A 17,332-nucleotide genomic window follows, 5' to 3' on the forward strand; every position below is an offset into this window, starting at 1 on the left:
AGATCCTTCTAATTACTACTCCTGTGTCAGCTGCCTGCAGGATGTTTAGGGTGGGGTTTGCAGCTCTGGAGAGCACCCTCCCTGCTCTGCTCCTCCCCTTACCTGTGCATGAGTCTCACCTGAACCCAGCTCCTGCAGCTCACACCTCTAGGGTGTCTCAGCAGAATCCACTGGGCAGCATTAGCAAAGGAAGAAACAGCACCACAGGTAAGTACCTGCAACATGCCTTCTTGGAGGGGGTATGTTTTGAATGGTCTTTGTCTGGAGCAGCAGTTCGGAGATGGCTTTGTCTAATATCTGATTGAGGAAGAAGAGGAATGGGTCAAGCTGGCACTGAGGTATCAGGTCTGTTGTGACTAATAATGGGACCATTGCTTCCGTACCCTGTTTATGAGTTTCCCCAAAGCATCTAGATGGTCACTATTGGGAAAATAAGTGCTGGCTAAGATACACCTTTGCTCTCATCCATCAGGATCTTCTTAGATGCAATTAGTTCTCAGGTGGAACTTAATTCTATGCCAAGTAGGTGTTTTGGGAAGACTTATAGATCAGCAGGGGCTCTCAGTCTCAACCGTGGGTCCCCTAAATACGTACCTGCCAACATGTCCCTATTTTCCCATTCACCTGCATGGGAAAATAGGAAATGTTGGCAGGTATGGACTACAGTTCTCATCATCAGCCACAATGGCCAGCCATTACATGGGAAGCATATGAAAACAGGGAGGTACCTCATACCAGGTCAGACCATTGGTCTATCTAGCTCAGTATTATCAGTCATTTTTTTTTTATTACAGCCATTGGCCAGCCAAAAGATAAAATCCAGAACAAATATAACTAATATACACAAATAGTGACTGATAGTTACACACAATAAAACAGTATTATCTATACCAGGGGTTCCCAACAGGGGGCACTAATACTTCTAGTGGTACCAAGGGATACCAGGAGGGGTAATCAAAGCCCTCCTGCCTCCCCACCTTGCAGCCACACTATTTGTTCTACATCTGAGGATCATTGGCTTCCTCACCAATGTGACCACTGCAGAAGGAGAAGGAGGAGGGCAAAGACCCTCTTCCTCTGCTCCCGATTGGCTGGCTACATACTGAAGCTCAGTGTGCCCCTCCCCTCAGCCTGACTGACAGGTTTCTTCAAATTAGCATTGATACTAATACTAAATATTCCCATTGAAATTAATCATATATGTAAACCTGTCCCATTAATTTTAGCGAGAGTACTTATGAATAACTTAATCTGGCTGTATGACTGGAGTAGCCTGTCTCATAACTGTAACATTTAAATTTCCGTGCACACACACACAGAAATCTGTATGGGGCATCTGAGCTGAAGGTTTGTGACAAAATGGGGGTACTCTTGTTTAAAATGTTTGGAATTTCTGGCCTACACTGACTGGTCTGGCAGCAGTTCTCCAAGGTTTCAGGCAGGAATCTTTCCCAGGCCCACCAGAAGATGCTACCACGGATTGAACCTGGGACCTTCTGCATGCAAAGCAGAGACTCTGCCAGCTACAGCCCCATCTCTGAAATACAAGAAGCTGCTTTATACTGAGTCAGAACATTGGTCCATCTTGCTGAGTATTGTCTACACTGACTGGCAGTGGCTCTCCAAGGTTTCAGGCAGGAGTCTTTCCCAGCCCTCCCTGGAGATGCTGCCAGGGATTGAACCTGGGACCTTCTACATGAGTTCTACTCCAACAACATCTGTAGACCCACATTTCAGTCTACTAACCCTGGATTAGTGGTTCTTAGATTTTCCAGAGATGGTTTTTCCACTCAAATATGGTTCTTCTGAGGACTTTCTAGGCCACAGGTAGGTGACGTATGGCTCTCCCGATGTTGCTGAACTGCAACTCCCATAACCCCCAGCTGTAAGAAATTGTGGTGATGGGAGTTGTTGTTCAGCAAGGTCTGGAGATGTTGTGGCTGGTAGGGGTGTGCACAGAACTGGTTTGCCCAGTTTGGTGTGAGTCTGGACCAAACTCAAACCAGACTGGGCATGTTTAGTTTTGCACACCCCCAAACACTCCCTGGCTTGGCTCAAGTTCAAGACGGCTTGGGGGTTCTAATTTTTTTTAAAGCAAACTCAACTCACTGCCAGGTTCCGGTGGTCTCCAGGGGGTACTGCCACAGCCGCAGAAGGATCTCAGAAGGTTCCACCTCCCCCTGCCAGCCTCCCCTCAGTCTTCTTACGGCCATTAAGGGCCATTTTTGTGCCTTTCTGGCGCTTTCCTGGCTAGTGGTGGCCATTTTGAAGGCCAGCATGCATGTTCACTGGCCATTTGCATGCCCAGCCATGCAAATAGCCAGTACGCATGTGTGGCAGCCTTCAAAATGGCCACCATGAGGTGGGAGAGGGCCAGAAAGCCCCCCAAATGGGTCTTAATAGCCTGGAGAAGACCTGGGGAAGGCTGAGGGGTGGGGTGGGGTGGGGTGGGGGAACATTCTGAGACATGCTTGTCGCTGTGGCAGCACACACACACACACACACACACACACACACACCGCCGAGGCTGCTGGAATACCCAGACCCAGCGATGAGGGTTTTAAAAATATATATTATTCTTACATTTAAAACCCAGGAGCTGGTCAGGCAGGTTGGCTCAAAGTTGAACCGAATTTGGCTGGCGAGTCATCAAAGAGGCCCGGTTCGATGGCAAACCGGCTTGACCTCAAGCCAGTTCGCACATCCCTAGTGGCTGGGGGTGATGGGAGTTGTCGTTCAGAAAGGTCTGGAGACGTGGCTGAGAGTGATAGGAGTCGTTCTGCAAGATCTGAAGAGCCTCCTCTTGCCTACTCCTGTTCTAGGCTATGCGTTGCTCAGGAGTGGAAAGAGATTGGATGGAACACCCTGGATGGCTTGAAGAGGGGGTTTGGATAACTTCATGGAGGAGAGGTCTATCATCGGCTACTAGTTGGAGGTCTAAAGGGCACCTCCAGCCTCAAAGGCAGGATGCCTCTGAGTACCAGTTGCAGGGGAGTAACAGCAGGAGAGAGGGCAAGCCCTCAACTCCTGCCTGTAGGCTTCCAGTGGCACCTGGTGGGCCACTGTATGTGAAACAGGATGCTGGACTAGATGGGCCTTGGGCCTGATCCAGAAGGGCTGGTTTTATGTTCTTATGAAAGGCTACCAGGAGGACCCTCTACAACTGCTGAAGCTGCTCTTTGTTTCTGATCCCTCCAGACCTTCCTTGCCTCTCTGTTGCAGACTGTGAGCCCTCAGGGCTGGGTTCCTCTTGTGTAAGTAACAGCAGGTAGATAGCTCAAAGCATCATAGTCCCTGAGCATATCTGGCACCCCGAGGCAGCGATCTCAAGGTTGGATGTAGATCCCTCCAGCTTCTCCAGTGCACCCAGGGCAAGCAATATGTATCAAATCATCAGCCACTGCCCATCTATGTGCAAACAGGGCTTCAGGTTGCTTTTGATGCAAATGTGCATATGCGGGGTGTGTGTGTGTTAAAGGTGGCGTGCTGTGATGGGCTTGATTGTCAGGTGTTTCGCAGGCGCTGGGCACAACCTGGCACTTTTTGTCTCCTGACCTCTGCTTTGCAGCTTTGGCAAGAGCCCCTCGTGCCATGCATCACACTGCGTGAGAGATAGATAGACAGATAAAGAGGTAGCCTCACAGTTTAGTAAAAGCCTCACCAATATTAAAATGGACTCCCTTAAACACAGGAATTCCCAGCCTTGGCTCATCTGATGTTGCTGTACTATAACTCCCATAATTCCCAGCCACAATGGCCAGAGGGGATGATGGGTGTTGTAGTCCAATAACATCTGGGGAACAGCTGCCTACACAGATTACTGTCAGGTGCTCCGAGCTCTCTGTTAAATTTCCCTTCCTCTGCACAGATACTGACCTGAAACTCTTGACAGAAGCCAAGCTTTCTGCAAAGCTTGAAGCCAGCAAGGCGCCGGAGATAGGTTGACACCCTGTGAATCACCAGGTTCGAAAGGGAGTATTCCATCCTGCTTCCTGCAACAGTGTTGTTTTCTCTCTGTTGCAAAACACCTGCTCTCCATATCTCTTCTGTACCACGGGCAATTTTCCATTGGCAAAGTCTGCTGGGTTTTGGAACTCAGTTTCTTACCATTGTTTTGTGCATCATTTTCTGTATTTGACAAAAAGGCACCGGCAGCGATCGCCATAATTTTTCAACCGGGGGATACTTTGGCAAAAAGCCAAAAAACCCAAACCCAAAACCCTTCACTTGGGGAGTTATTTCCCACTGTGTTGACTGCTACTCAGAAGGGCTACATTTCCCAGCACTCCTTGCACACCTCCCAAAATGGTGCGAGGGCTCCCATAGCCAGGGAGCTGCAGTTAGGTTGATGGAGACCACCACCACTGGCCAGCGGCAGGACCTCAATAAATTGAGGGGTGAGCACAAAAGGGGCAAAGTACATTTAGGGGTGGGAGAGCTGTGTCCCACATATTAGATTTTTGGAACAGAAATGGGTGTAAAACACTTGGGGGAGGGCTTGGCCCCTCCCCCCCCAGCACCCAGGCCTTACAATGAAGAACAATGCATTGAGGGATGCCATTTCCCACAATGAGGAAAGCTGGTCTTGTGGTTGCAAGCATGACTTGTCCCCCTTAGCTAAGCAGGGTCCACCCAGGTTGCATATGAATGGGAGACAATGTGTGAGCACTGTAAGATATTCAGAGGGAAGAGCAAGTGGGAAGAGCAGAAGGTTCAAAGTTCCTACCCTGGCATCTCCAAGACAGGGCGGAGAGAGATTCCTGCCTACATGCAGCCTTGGAGAAGCCGCTGCCAGTCTATGAAGACAATACTGAGCTAGATAGACCAATGCTCTGACTCAGTATATGGCAGCTTCCTAGGTTCCTGTTTCAAGTTTTCATTAAAAGGCAGCAGGGTTTTTTCAGCAAGGGTCAAAGACTTCCTTTGGGATGGGGCTGAGCAAATGGGAAAACCTCCAAGACTTTCCTGAAAGTAAGTTCTTCACTAGGCATGCAGAAAGCCAAGATTGAACTGCACAGATGCTGTGTATTTCAAGCATGCTGTGGTCCTTTTTTATGCCTCATCAGAACTACAGTCCAAGACTGGTCCAACAGTCACCTTTTGAAAAACAAAATCAAGTCAAATGAGGGAGAACTAGTAATGGAACCTACATTCCTCCTCCCATGGGCTGTGAATCTGATTTGTCTGTAAGCACAAAAGCTATCAGTGGGACACACACGCACGGACACGGTGGCACGGTGATCTTATACGCCTTCTTCTTTTCAGAAAGTAAGCTAAAAAGAAAGCAAAGAAATCTGTGCCTTGGGCATATATACTCCATGCCAAGATAGAGCAATTAGGTAATTCAGAACAAATTCAGAGCCCAGTAGAAAATTCAGAACAAACCTGGAGATTTTCAGAGTGTAAAATTACCCCCCCCCAAATTTTTACACACACACACACACACACACACACACACACGTATAGTTGTAACTGTTTAATAGTTTTGGGGGCCATTCACACGATCTACTGGGCGGGTGGGCAGGTGGGGAAAGGCTTTGCAAACCTTGCCTCCCCCCCCCCCCGACGATTATTCTGTGCTTGGTGGGAGCGTGGCGAGCACTTCCACATGATCAGAGTCTCTCCGAGCCCTATCTTGGAGTGGCCAGGGAGGGAACTTGCAACCTTCTGCATGCAAGCAGGCAGGTGCTCTCCCCAAAGCAGTCCCGTCCTTTAACGAGAAGATCTTAAGGTGCTCACATGTAGTTTCCCATTCGTTTGCAAACCAGAGTGGACCCTGCTTAGGAAAGGTGACAATTCACGCCTGCTATCACAAGACCGGCAACCCTCCCCTATGGACTACTGACTAAATTCTGGTGTCCAGGAAAGGCACGTATTGGGCTCCCACAATGGAAGAGTAAAGGTTTTTGCCCCCTTGTGTTTCTAGTAAGTGAGAAGACTGACTTCTGCTCTGCTTTTAGGTCCAAGTTCCACAATGCCAAGCTTCACAGGCAGTGCCCTCCAAGGAACCTTCTTCCTCCTGCTCGGACTATGGTGGTCTATCAAGTACCCCGTGAAGTACATCCTGCGAAAGCTCAATGCAGACAACCAGTCCAGTCGTTGGATCCAGTGTATGGATATTGTAGAAGGGACAGCCAAGACCTTCTTTGCTCTAGGAGGTATCTTTCCGCTGCATCATCATTCCACTTTCTCTTCTTCCACAAGAGCTCTTTCTGGGGGTGATCATCTCACATGGCAGCACAAGGCCCCTTGGGATGTTATGTTGACTTGTATTCTGCCATGGCAGTACTTTGGTGTAGCAGACCCACGCTAACTGAGCAAAGAGATGCCTTTTAAAGTGGTGGTTCTCATGCTTAGCAGGGGGAGAGCATTTGGCCCTATCCAACCCCAGCACAGCATCCCTCCAGTGGCTGATTGTGAGCTCTTTGGCAACAGGGGACCATCTTATTTATGTATTTTTAAAAATGTAAACCACTTTGAGAACTTTGGTTGAAGAGGGGCAGATAGATATCCGTAGTAAGAAAGTAGCAGTCGTTGTCGTCGCAGTGTGTTTGCACGTCGAGCTGAGATCAAGCCAAATGTTCACACCACTTGCAAGCTGCCAGAGTGATACGGGTAGTAAGATGCTTAGAATCGGTTTCCAGGGTCCCAGGTTGCAGAACCAGACATCTATGCCTTATTCCTTCTGCCCTTGCCTTGTCAACAGAATAGGTCCTGTGGTACTTCAATCTTTGACCTCAGATCTATTTGAAACACACACACAATTTTGATACAACTGTCCACAAGCCCGGTCTGGCAGCGAAACTTAAAGCAAAGCAACCCAATCATGGAAAGACCTTTTTCAAGTGGAGGATGCCCTCCCATGAAACTCACTTGAAAACCCTGGCTGACCTCCAGACTAATTGAAATTAACTCCCCCTCTTGAAATTAAGTAGTCTTTTAGGTTAGGTCCTGAGTATCACTGTTGAGTAACTCACTCTAGACGTAAGCCATCAATTTTCCATATAGGCTGCCAATTTTTCTGTAACAAAAAAAAGGGCAAATTCCAATGCGAAATCAAAATTTGCAGAAATTTGGTTTATCCTTAACAATGTAACTAGGGAAGCAGCCCTAAAAAAATCAAGTGGGGAACCCATTGTTTTCTAAATAAATGGCTTCCCTACCACACAAGTGTACAGGTGTGCAATTTTGCAAATAGGCATTGCAAAAATGTAATCCCATTGTTTCCGATGGGATGACTCTTGCGCAATTGTGATTGTGCAGTTTTGGTGACTGCGCAATTGGGCGATCATGCACATGTTAGGATACAGTATGCACTTAAACTTGCAGGGTATGTGGGACATTGCATTTACCATTTGGATGCCATAAGATTTCTTAATTACACTTAAGAATGTAGAAAGCTGCTTTATACCAAGTCAGACCAATGATCCATCTCATTGTCTACAGTATACCAGGGCTGCAAAATTTTGGCCCTCCTGCTGTTTCTGGACTACAACTCCTCTAATCTCCAGCCACAGTGGCCCCTAGTCAGGGATTATGGGAACTGTAGTCCAGCATCTGCAGGAAGGCCGAAACTGTGCAGTCCTGGTTTACAATTACTAGCAATGGTTCTCCAAGGTTTCAGGCAGGAGTTTTACCCAGCTCTACTTGTAGACGCTGCCAGGGATTGAACCTGGTGGCTGTGGACCACCTCCAGCCTCAGAGGTAGGATGCCTCTAAATACCAGTTGCAGGGGAGTAACCGCAGGAGAGAGGGCATACCCTCACCTCTTGCCTGTGGGCTCCCCAGAGGCATCTGGTGGGCCACTGGGTGAAACAGGATGCTGGACTAGATAGGCCTTGGGCCTGATCCAGCAGGGCTGTTCCTATATTCTGGGACCTTCTGCATGCAAAGCAGATGTTCTATCACTGAGCTAAGCCCCATAAGCACCTCATACGGTTCTTCTTTCCTCATGTCCCCCAGTAGTATACTCTAGCCTTTGAGATCTTTTCTCGGTTTCGAAAAATAGAAAATGGAAAGTCACCTCAATGTGTCTTGTTTTTCAGGGATCTTGGCTGAGCAGTTTGACCCAGATGGCCCCCACATGTCTCTCTATGATGAAGACACCAAGAACTGGGTGCAGCTGATGAACTGGCAGCACATGACCATGTACCTGTTCTACGGCTTTTCTGGTGTGGTGGACGTTCTCACGTATTCCCCAATCAAGTTGCCAGTAGGGCTGGATCGCCTCCTGGTGGCCATAGCATTGTTAACCGAAGGTTAGTCACAAAGTGGGGGCTGGGAGATAAGGATAAAAGAATTAAGATCAAAATTGGCCAAGAATATCCATAACAATGGAAAATAGCAGATGTGCCCAGCCCATGATCCTTTTCAATGCTGAAAATTCTCCAAGCTTGCAAATTGGACGATATTCTCTTTTCTATCCAAGTTCACTCTTTAGTCATTTTCCAGCTAGCACAATAATGAGGCCTTTTCCAAGTTTTTTGTTACCTTAAAAAAAAATCCATTGGACCCGCGGTTCCGCATTATGTGCGAATGCGGCCTAAATGTCCAGGCATGGAGCAGAGATGCTAAGTTCTATGCCAAGCCTGCTCAACTTAGGCCACTCAGTGGTTTTTTAACTACTACTCCCATAATCCCCAGCCACAGTGACCAATAGCCAGGGATTATGGGGCTTGTAGGCCAACATCTGCAGGAGGGCCAAAATTAAGCAGCCCTGCTCTATACCAAGCGTGGTTAAGTGCTGAAAGGCAAAGAGTCTGTATTATATAATTTTGAATAGATATCTGGGTCAGCTAATTACGGTGGCTGACAACATGACTGAGTTTACTAGAGGAAGTCCTATTGAAATGCAGGATGCAGGACTCCTTTAGACTACTCCCTATTGAGAAACTTAGGATGCCAACCAGTGAATGGAAATTGGATAATATGTGAGTAGCTCATTTGTATATTTATAGATCATGACCACTAGAGGGCAGTTATGGTTTATGGGGAAAATATTTCCCATTGGTGTTTCTGGTATCAGCTTTTTATTTATTTTATTTTATTTTTGAAAGCAAATATTGAACTTCCTTCTTGTGCGTTAGCTTAATAATAACCAAGCACATGAAACTGTCTCAGATGGCTGATCCGCACCACAATGTTGGCCAGCTGTTTAAAAAAGAGCAGGGAGGAGGTGAGGCACATGTTCCTACTGCGCATGTGGTTACTACTAGCTCTTGTTGTGCATGGCTACACAGTGTATTTCAGAACAGACCCCTGGAGCAGAGTCCATAAGGTAGAAAATGCTCCCTCAGATAATTGGGGGTCCAGATTCTTTAAGGCAGGGCTGCACATCTTTGGCCCTCCAGCTGTTCCTGGACCACAGCTCCCATCATCCTCAGCCACACTGGCCAAGACTCAGGGATGATGGGATGCGTAGTCCAGCCACAGCTGGAGAGGCAGGGTTGTGCAGCATTGATTTAAGGCTTCATAAGTCAACGCCAGCACTTGGAATTGGGTGCAGAAACTCTGAGCCCATGCTCCAGGAACCTTTGCCCTTAGAAGAGAGGTGAGCATCTGCTGTGAGCAGGACCTTTTTAGTAGTGGCCCTGACACTTTGGAATTCCCTTCCTAAGGGGGCCTGCTGAGTCCCTACCTTTCCTTCAGGTGTCCCATAAAGACTCAGCTCTCTTGCAAGGCTTTTAGGGTGCTTTGAGGACTAAAATCGGTTTTCCTGTTTGGTGTTTTTTTTTTTAATTTATTGACTCCAATTACTTTATTATGAAATGTTGCTTCACTGTTGCTGCTGTGCTTTGTTTCTGTTGTTTTGTCTGTGTATGTTGCTCTGGGCTCTAGATCACAACAATCCCCCCACAAGCAAGGTTATCGACTGGAACCTTTGTCATTTTCTTTTACAGTCCCTAATTAGTCATTTTTACCCTCTCTCTCATTTGTCTACTCACGATTTCAAGAGTGGGATTTTTGATTGATGCCGCTATCTCGCATAGACAGCTCTTTCAGCAGTGACAATTGATAATTCTCTATCTTTAAATAGCACTGTCATTGTTGTAGTTAAGTGAGAACAATAATGGATCTAATTAAAATTAAAAGCTTTTTGATGCTCAGAAAGCCACAATGCAAATCTTCCTCTGGAAGTAAAAATGGCCTGTTAGCTTTGCACAGACAGAGAACAGCATTGCTCTGACAGAGAGAATGAGAATCTAGGAAAATGCCATTGACACTTTCCCCGCTCTGCCTTCGCAGTCAGAGAGTCATGATGCAAAATGGGTCATTCCCCCCACCCCTCTACAAAAGAGGATGGACGAAAGAAAATGCCTTTAGCAGCACACAGACAAAGGGAAGGAAACCCTCTGTTTAACATGCAGGCGTATTGATTTACAAGTCTTTGAAGGTCCAGTCTTGCTAATGCTCTGGAGTAATCTGCCATCGTGCGCTCTGGATTTTGGCAGGCTTCCTATTCCATTTCCATGACTACGAGGGTGCTGCGCTGAGTGAACACATCTACTCCCTCTTGCTCATCGCGGTATTTGGAGGTGCCCTCTGCGCCCTGTTGGAGGTCTTCCAGCGAGATCACATCCTCCTTGAGCTCTTCAGAGCCAGCCTCTTCATCCTCCAGGGATCCTGGTTCTGGCAGGTTAGTTATCTTTAAATCGGAGCAAAGTGGGGGAAGGAAGGAAGGAAGGATGCTAGTATCTATCAAAATGCACCCAGATGCATGGCTGCTTCAAATCAGTCATTTCCACACTGTTCTTCCATGAGCCAGGCCCACAAAGTTTGGCCTTCATTACCACCTCAGGAGCAACCTCGTGGCGCAGCGGGGAAATGACTTGACTAACAAGCCCGAGGTTGCCGGTTCAAATCCCCACTGGTATGTTTCCCAAACTATGGGAAACACCTATATTGGGCAGCAGTGATATAGGAAAGGTGCTGAAAGGCATCGTCTCATACGGCGTGGGAGATTGTCTATTTATTTATTTTTATACTTTTTACACTTATATCCCACTTTTCCTCCGAGGAGCTCAGAGCGGTGTACTTGGGTATTTTTTATCTTCACAACAACCCTGTGAGGTAGGTTATGGTGAGAGATACATGACTGGCCCAGAGTCACCCAGTGAGTTTCATGGTTGAATGGGGATTCAAACTCAGGTCTTCCCAGTCCTAGGCCAACCCTCTAACCACTACACTATGTTGGCGATATCTATATGTGTACATCTATATGTGGCTATACAGAAATAGATGGCAGTGGTAAACCCCCTCCTGTATTCTACCAAAGACAACCACAGGGCTCTGTGGTCACCAGGAGTCGACACTCACTTGACAGCACACTTGACCTTACCATCTCAGGGGACGAATGCTCACATATATTTATTTTATTTAAAATATTTATACCTCGACCCTCCAGTACACTACTGCTCGGGTTGGCTCACGACATTGATAAAAAGAAACCATGTAAAATAAGACTAATAATGTGAACAAAGTTTAAGTTAAACACGTTAAAAGACCAGGCTAAAACCACATTTAAGATTACATGGGTGTTTTTTTTTTAAAAAAGTTTCAAATTAAAATTATTTTAAAAGTGAAAAACTGAGAACTATAAAAATGAAAGAAGCTACTAGATATAAACAGAGATGCAATATTAAAAAAATGACAGTGACATCTACCCCCCAGAGATGGAAAATAGGCGATAGGAAACAATACAAGCAATATTTATATACCACTTTTCAACAAAAAGTTCTGAAAACGGTTTACATAGATATACACAAACAAACAAACAAACAAACAAACAAAATGGCTCCCTGTCCCCAAAGGGCTCACCATCTTAAAAAACAACACCACCGTAAGACAGACACTGGAGGAATGCTGTGCTGGCGACAGACAGGGCCAGTTGCTCCCCCCCTGCTAAATAAAGAGAATCGCCACTTTTAAAACGTGCCTCTTTGCTCTGTTAGCAGGGGAGTAAAGCACTGTTGCACTTGCAACATTCTCTGGGTCATCACCCCTCCTTTATCCCTACCCCGCAAATGATTAGGGTAAAATTGCAGTCATTTTTGCACAGAGGAAAAGGTCAGGGCTAGAGTAACAATGAACAAATTGTTGTGCTCTTTCCATGGGGTAACCTTTGGAGAACATTCCTGCCAATTTTCATTCCCATTCTTCTGACAACATCGATAAAAAATTTATAGACGTTTATAACTCCTTTGCAAATTTGGCCCAATAGCCAGGAAAGAAAAGCAATACATACTGAAAGCAGAATGTCTTGCAATCCTCTCGTCTATTTTAAATCTTCAGGGCTGAAGACCTTGTCAAAAATCACAATGAGCATTCGTCCTGCAGATGGTATCGATCACCCCAGCTGGCTCCTGTCCTATCTGCTGCTTCAAATGACTTCTTTCTCTCTCTCTCCTGTTTGTATTTTAATTGGGAAAAGTCATGCTGTTTTTATAGATGGTTGCTATTTATCCCGATGATGGTGTTTTCATCATGCTTATAGTTCAGTGAGCAGTTCTGAGATCTTCTGCATCAGGGTTTCTTAACCTTAGGCCCCCAGATGGTTTTGGACCACCACTCCCATCATCCTCATGCTGTATCTGGGGATGATGGGAGTTGTAGTCCAACAGCATCTGGGGGCCCAAGGTTAAGAACCCCTGTTCTAGATAAAAAGAGGAGTAAGCATTGAATGAATGTTTCCCAAATATGAACCGTAAACTACCCTCTCTCAGAGGAGACTGCCCACCAGTTTCTGATTTTTTTCATTTGTGTGTGGAACGAGTTTTGTTCTGGGTGGCAGTATCAAGGCAATGTGTGCACATGTGCATTCAGAGTTGGGCCTTCCTGATCCAACCTGAGCAGGATCTAAAATTAACTGCGTGGACATTAAAAAACTGTGAGCTCATGCACATGCTCATGCCTTTGAGGGACCACTACTGCCCACTGCATCTCAGCGTGAGTAACTGTTTTGGCTTCATCCTCTTTCCAAGTAATTCTTATTTCTATGCATTAGGTGTGACTGGATATGTTAAAAGGAGGAGGAGGATGCACTCTGAATCTCTGCATGAATTGCAAATCTGGCTTTGCTTCCTTCCAATCAGGGTAAATGTAAAGTGTGTCGTTGAGTCTGTGTCGACTCGGGGCGACCACAGAGCCCTGTGGTTGTCTTTAGTAGAATACAGGAGGGGTTTATCATTGCCTCTTCTCACACAGTGTGAGATGATGCCTTTCAGCATCTTTCCTATATCGCTGCTGCTTGATATAGGTGTTTCCCATGGTCTGGGAAACATAGTCTGGGAAAACATACCTGCGGGGAAAACATTCCCATAGTCTGGGAAACATACCTGCGGGGATTCGAACCAGCAACCTCTGGCTTGCTAAGGGTCCACTCCAAATAATGACTCATGCAGATATAACAGAAACAAACATCTTCTCAGTCTCAAGAGTGCAGTTGGTCCCCCGTTTTAATTCACAAGTGAATCAAATTTGTGATCCGCTGCCTTAAAACGATTTTCCTATGGGTTTCTCATTAAACAGCAATAGGTGTTTGTCCTCCAAGTGTGTGATAATTACATTTATAGAGCCAATTAAGCAAAGCATGATTAACAGGAATGGAATTTTCACCAGGGATGGCTGCGCCACCTCTGCTTGAACTACGTGTCGTGTTAATCGTGATTTTTCCTTGACACCCCCTTTTATTGAAAAACGGCAAGCAAGGCTTCAACCTTCAGTGGGAGATCAGAGTGGGGAGGCCCTTGAGAGGAGAGCTGGTCTGGTGGTAGCAAGCATGCCTTGTCTCCTTAGCTAAGCAGGGTCCACCCTGGTTGCATATGAATGGGAGACTAGAAGTGTGAGCACTGGAAGACATTCCCCTCAGGGGATGGAGCCACTCTAGGAAGAGCATACCCTTCGTATAACATGGACCCACCTCACAGATCTGCTGCTTTCTTTGGACCAAAAAAACAAACAAACAAAAAAGCAAATATTTACAAAATGGCCGAATAGTAAAAGTATCCCTAGGACTTCGAGATTTCCTTCTTGCATCCAGTTTCACCTTTTTTTGTCGTTTGCTTTACTCTACATAGGCAGGCCCTGTTCTGATTCTGATAAAGTCCACAGCATTAATCTGAACTGGGTGTCGGGGTGGGACTATTAATATACTCTTTTGACTCTGGGTGATGGAGATCTCTTTGTTCCCACCAGATTGGGTTTGTCCTGTATCCACCGGGGGGCGCTCCAGGCTGGAATCAAGCCAGTGATGGAAACAAGAATTTCCTGACCATCTGCTTCTTTTGGCACTACGCCGTTGGTCTGCTTGTGATGGTAGTCAACGGTGCTGCCAGCCACTGGTGAGTGATCACGGTCAGGTGGGCGGTGGCCAGAATCCAAAGACGTGGAGTGTTTCTTATGGAAGCAGCTAACCACAGTTGGCTAGTGATAGCCAATGGTAGTCAGTCAACTGCATCACTGTGCCTCTCTGAGGTATGCACAGTGCATATCCGGCCTTCGCCACCTACACTACAAGACCTAGATGTGAGGTCAGCAACCAGTGGCACGCAAAATGATTCTGAGTGGCACTCACATTGACTCGAGCTGCACTGCTGAATTTAGCAGGATCCAGTTCATCAGTGCCAGATCATTTTCCCCCCCTATCTCCAGAAAGGGACACTGGAATTTCTCCTTGTCGATATCCAGGGTGGGATGGACATTATTAGTGGGAGTTGCTCAGAAATTCCGCTTGTCAAAGAACAACTGAACTGGGGAACTGGTAAGAGCTACAGGAGGAGAGCTGGTCTTGTGGTAGCAAATATGAATATTCCCTTTTGCTAAGGAGACTCTCCCCTGGTTTGCATTGGAATGGGAGACTACATGTGTGAACACTGCCAGGTGCTTGAGGAAGAGCGCTCGCTCGCATGCATGCAGAAGGTTCCAAGTTCCCTCCCTGGCACCTCCAAGGTAGAAGAGAAACTGCTACCAGTCTGTGTAGAAATTCTGAGCTAGATGGACCAATGGTCTGACTCAGTATATGGCAGCTTCCTATATTCCTATGACTCAGTATGACACAGGTTAATGTGTATACCACTTTTCAGTATATATATTTCCAAGGAGCCATTTCTCCTCAGCCAAAACAACTCTCTTGCTAAGGACTGGTGTCCTCCAATGATGGGGCATCCTCATGAGTGAAGTTAACAGCACCCCTAGTTTTGGTGTAGAGGGAGGTCAACCTGACCACACATACTTTGGTAGAAAACCCCATCTTTTCCAAAATGTCCCCTTCCTGCTCAGGTAGATCTCCAAATATCCATCCCCCTCTGTCCAATCAGATAAGTTAAGTTTTTGAAAATAAGACAAGCATCGTAGGGTGCTGTTGTCTAATAGCGCTTGCTGAAGTGGGTGTTTCTGACACTCTCTTTTGGGTTTTGATTTCTGCAGGTGCGCGAACAACTGTTCAATAAACATAGATGATATCGATCTTGAACTCGACATTGGGTTTTGCTTCCGAAGGAAGAACACAACCCTGGATCCTGTTCTCCTACCAGAGAATAGTGGAGAAGAGAAATGAAGGTGTGAGTTCTTGAGCATATTTCCCTTATTCTACAGACATTTAAGGTCGACAAGATTTTAACTGGCAATTTATATAGTGTGTGTTCTTTATATTAAAAATGGAAGGGGAAAGAGGCTTGCGATCTCTTACTTGGCAATGACGTTGCCCACAAGAACGTACACCAGAAAATAAAGTGACTGAGATTTCCCACCACTCCAACTTTTTTTTTTTTTTTTTGTATCCCAAAGGCTCAGAATTCTAATGAATCTTTTTTTTTTATAGCCTCAGATAAGTTCATAACCTGGTCATCTTTGGAGGAATGTTTGTTTTTCAGGAACAATCAACTTCAATATTAACCATAAGCACTGAGATAGATGCCAGATAGTCCAGCCAAGACGAGTTTTTGAGGCCCCTTTTGTCAAGACAATAAACATGCTCTGGAATTGATTAGCAGTACAGTCACCTCCAATTGGTATGGCTAATATTTCATTGCCTGTTTTGTATGGAGTGTGATGTGTGTGTTGTATTATTGCAAATAAAAATCCTATTTTTAAAACTGCCTATTTCCCAAGGGCCTTTAAAGGCAATAGTCCCTGTGTGGGTTTGACTCATTCAGGCACTACACAAATTGCTGCTGACCGTTTATCAGGCGTGGATAAACTAACTTCCTTGCAAAGTTGTTCAGGTTCCTAGGATCTATGTATAGGTGCGTGTGGGTTAAATTGTCTCCATAATGCCTAGCTGCGCCGTATGCTGAAATTTCCACTTGGGGAAGAAAGCTGGTCTTGTGGTAGCAAGCACAAATTGCCCTCTTTGCTAAGTAGGGTCTACATTGGTTTGCATTTGGATGGGTGACTACATTTGTGACTACAAAAAAGAGCCATCGTGGTGTAGTGTTTAGAGTGCTGGACTAGGAGCGGGGAGACCCGAGTTCAAATCCCCATTCAGCCATGAGACTTGCTGGGTGACTCTGGGCCAGTCACTTCTCTCTCGGCCTAACCTACTTCACAGGGTTGTTGTGAAGAGTACACTGCTCCGGGTTCCTTGGAGGAAGAGTGGGATATAAATGTAAAAAATAGTTAATAATAATAATAATAATAATTTAAACACTATCTGTAGTAAGGTATTCCCCTTAGTGGATGTGGCCACAGTTCAGTATAGGGACATCTGCTTTGCATACAAAAAGACTAAGGTTCAATCTCTGGAAGTATCTCCAGGCACGGCCAGAACACTTTGCATTTTAATGAAAAACAGATAGATAAACTCGGAACATGAGCTCACCTTTTGGAACCTGCATCACAAGTGAAGTTCATGAGATTCCAATCGCTACCATGACTGCTGAAGTTCCCATCCAGCAGTATATTGCTATCACTACCATCTCAAAATGGTTCTTGCTTACTGTGCTCACCCCAGCTCTGAAAGCAGCCCAGAGAACTAACCTCAGGCTGTTGCTCCACTAGAAATGTTTCACCGGCAGAAGGACAGCACCATCCTCTTTAGACAATGGTTGATCTGATGGGGAAAGGGGCTTATTTGGGGATAATTTTAATCTTGTTAGCAAATGGAAAGGCTTGTGGTTTGCGGGTTTTGGCTTTTCATGGGTGCAGATTGCTTCCAGCTATGCTTTCCACTCCCCTGACCCCTTGGAATACAGCTGGATGAGAATGTAGCCATCAGCAAGGAACTCCCTTCTGTCTTGCCTGTAGGGCATCTACAACATCAATCAAGTTCTCCTGGAGTAGAGGTTAGAGATGCTTATCTGGGCAATTGCAACTCCTCTACGTCATCCTGCTGCTA

General features: G+C 46.0%; 1 protein-coding gene across 2 annotated transcripts; it reads left to right on the forward strand.

Moving 5' to 3' along the window:
* Positions 1-89: 89 nt before the first annotated feature.
* On the forward strand, positions 90-16,093 carry LOC128333875 (transmembrane protein 45B-like). Of its 2 annotated transcripts, none has more exons than XM_053269913.1 (6): positions 90-207; positions 5,961-6,158; positions 8,046-8,258; positions 10,452-10,636; positions 14,194-14,339; positions 15,424-16,093. In XM_053269913.1, exons 2-6 carry the CDS (start codon positions 5,975-5,977, stop codon positions 15,551-15,553), a joined length of 858 nt encoding a protein of 285 aa, XP_053125888.1. In that variant the 5' UTR covers positions 90-207; positions 5,961-5,974; the 3' UTR covers positions 15,554-16,093. The 2 variants fall into 2 exon arrangements, with proteins under 2 accessions (XP_053125888.1, XP_053125889.1); XM_053269914.1 differs by lacking the exon at positions 90-207 and adding an exon at positions 3,946-3,963.
* Positions 16,094-17,332: the final 1,239 nt, after the last annotated feature.

Source organism: Hemicordylus capensis, chromosome 8 (assembly GCF_027244095.1).
Source record: "Hemicordylus capensis ecotype Gifberg chromosome 8, rHemCap1.1.pri, whole genome shotgun sequence".
Lineage (NCBI taxonomy): Eukaryota > Metazoa > Chordata > Lepidosauria > Squamata > Cordylidae > Hemicordylus > Hemicordylus capensis.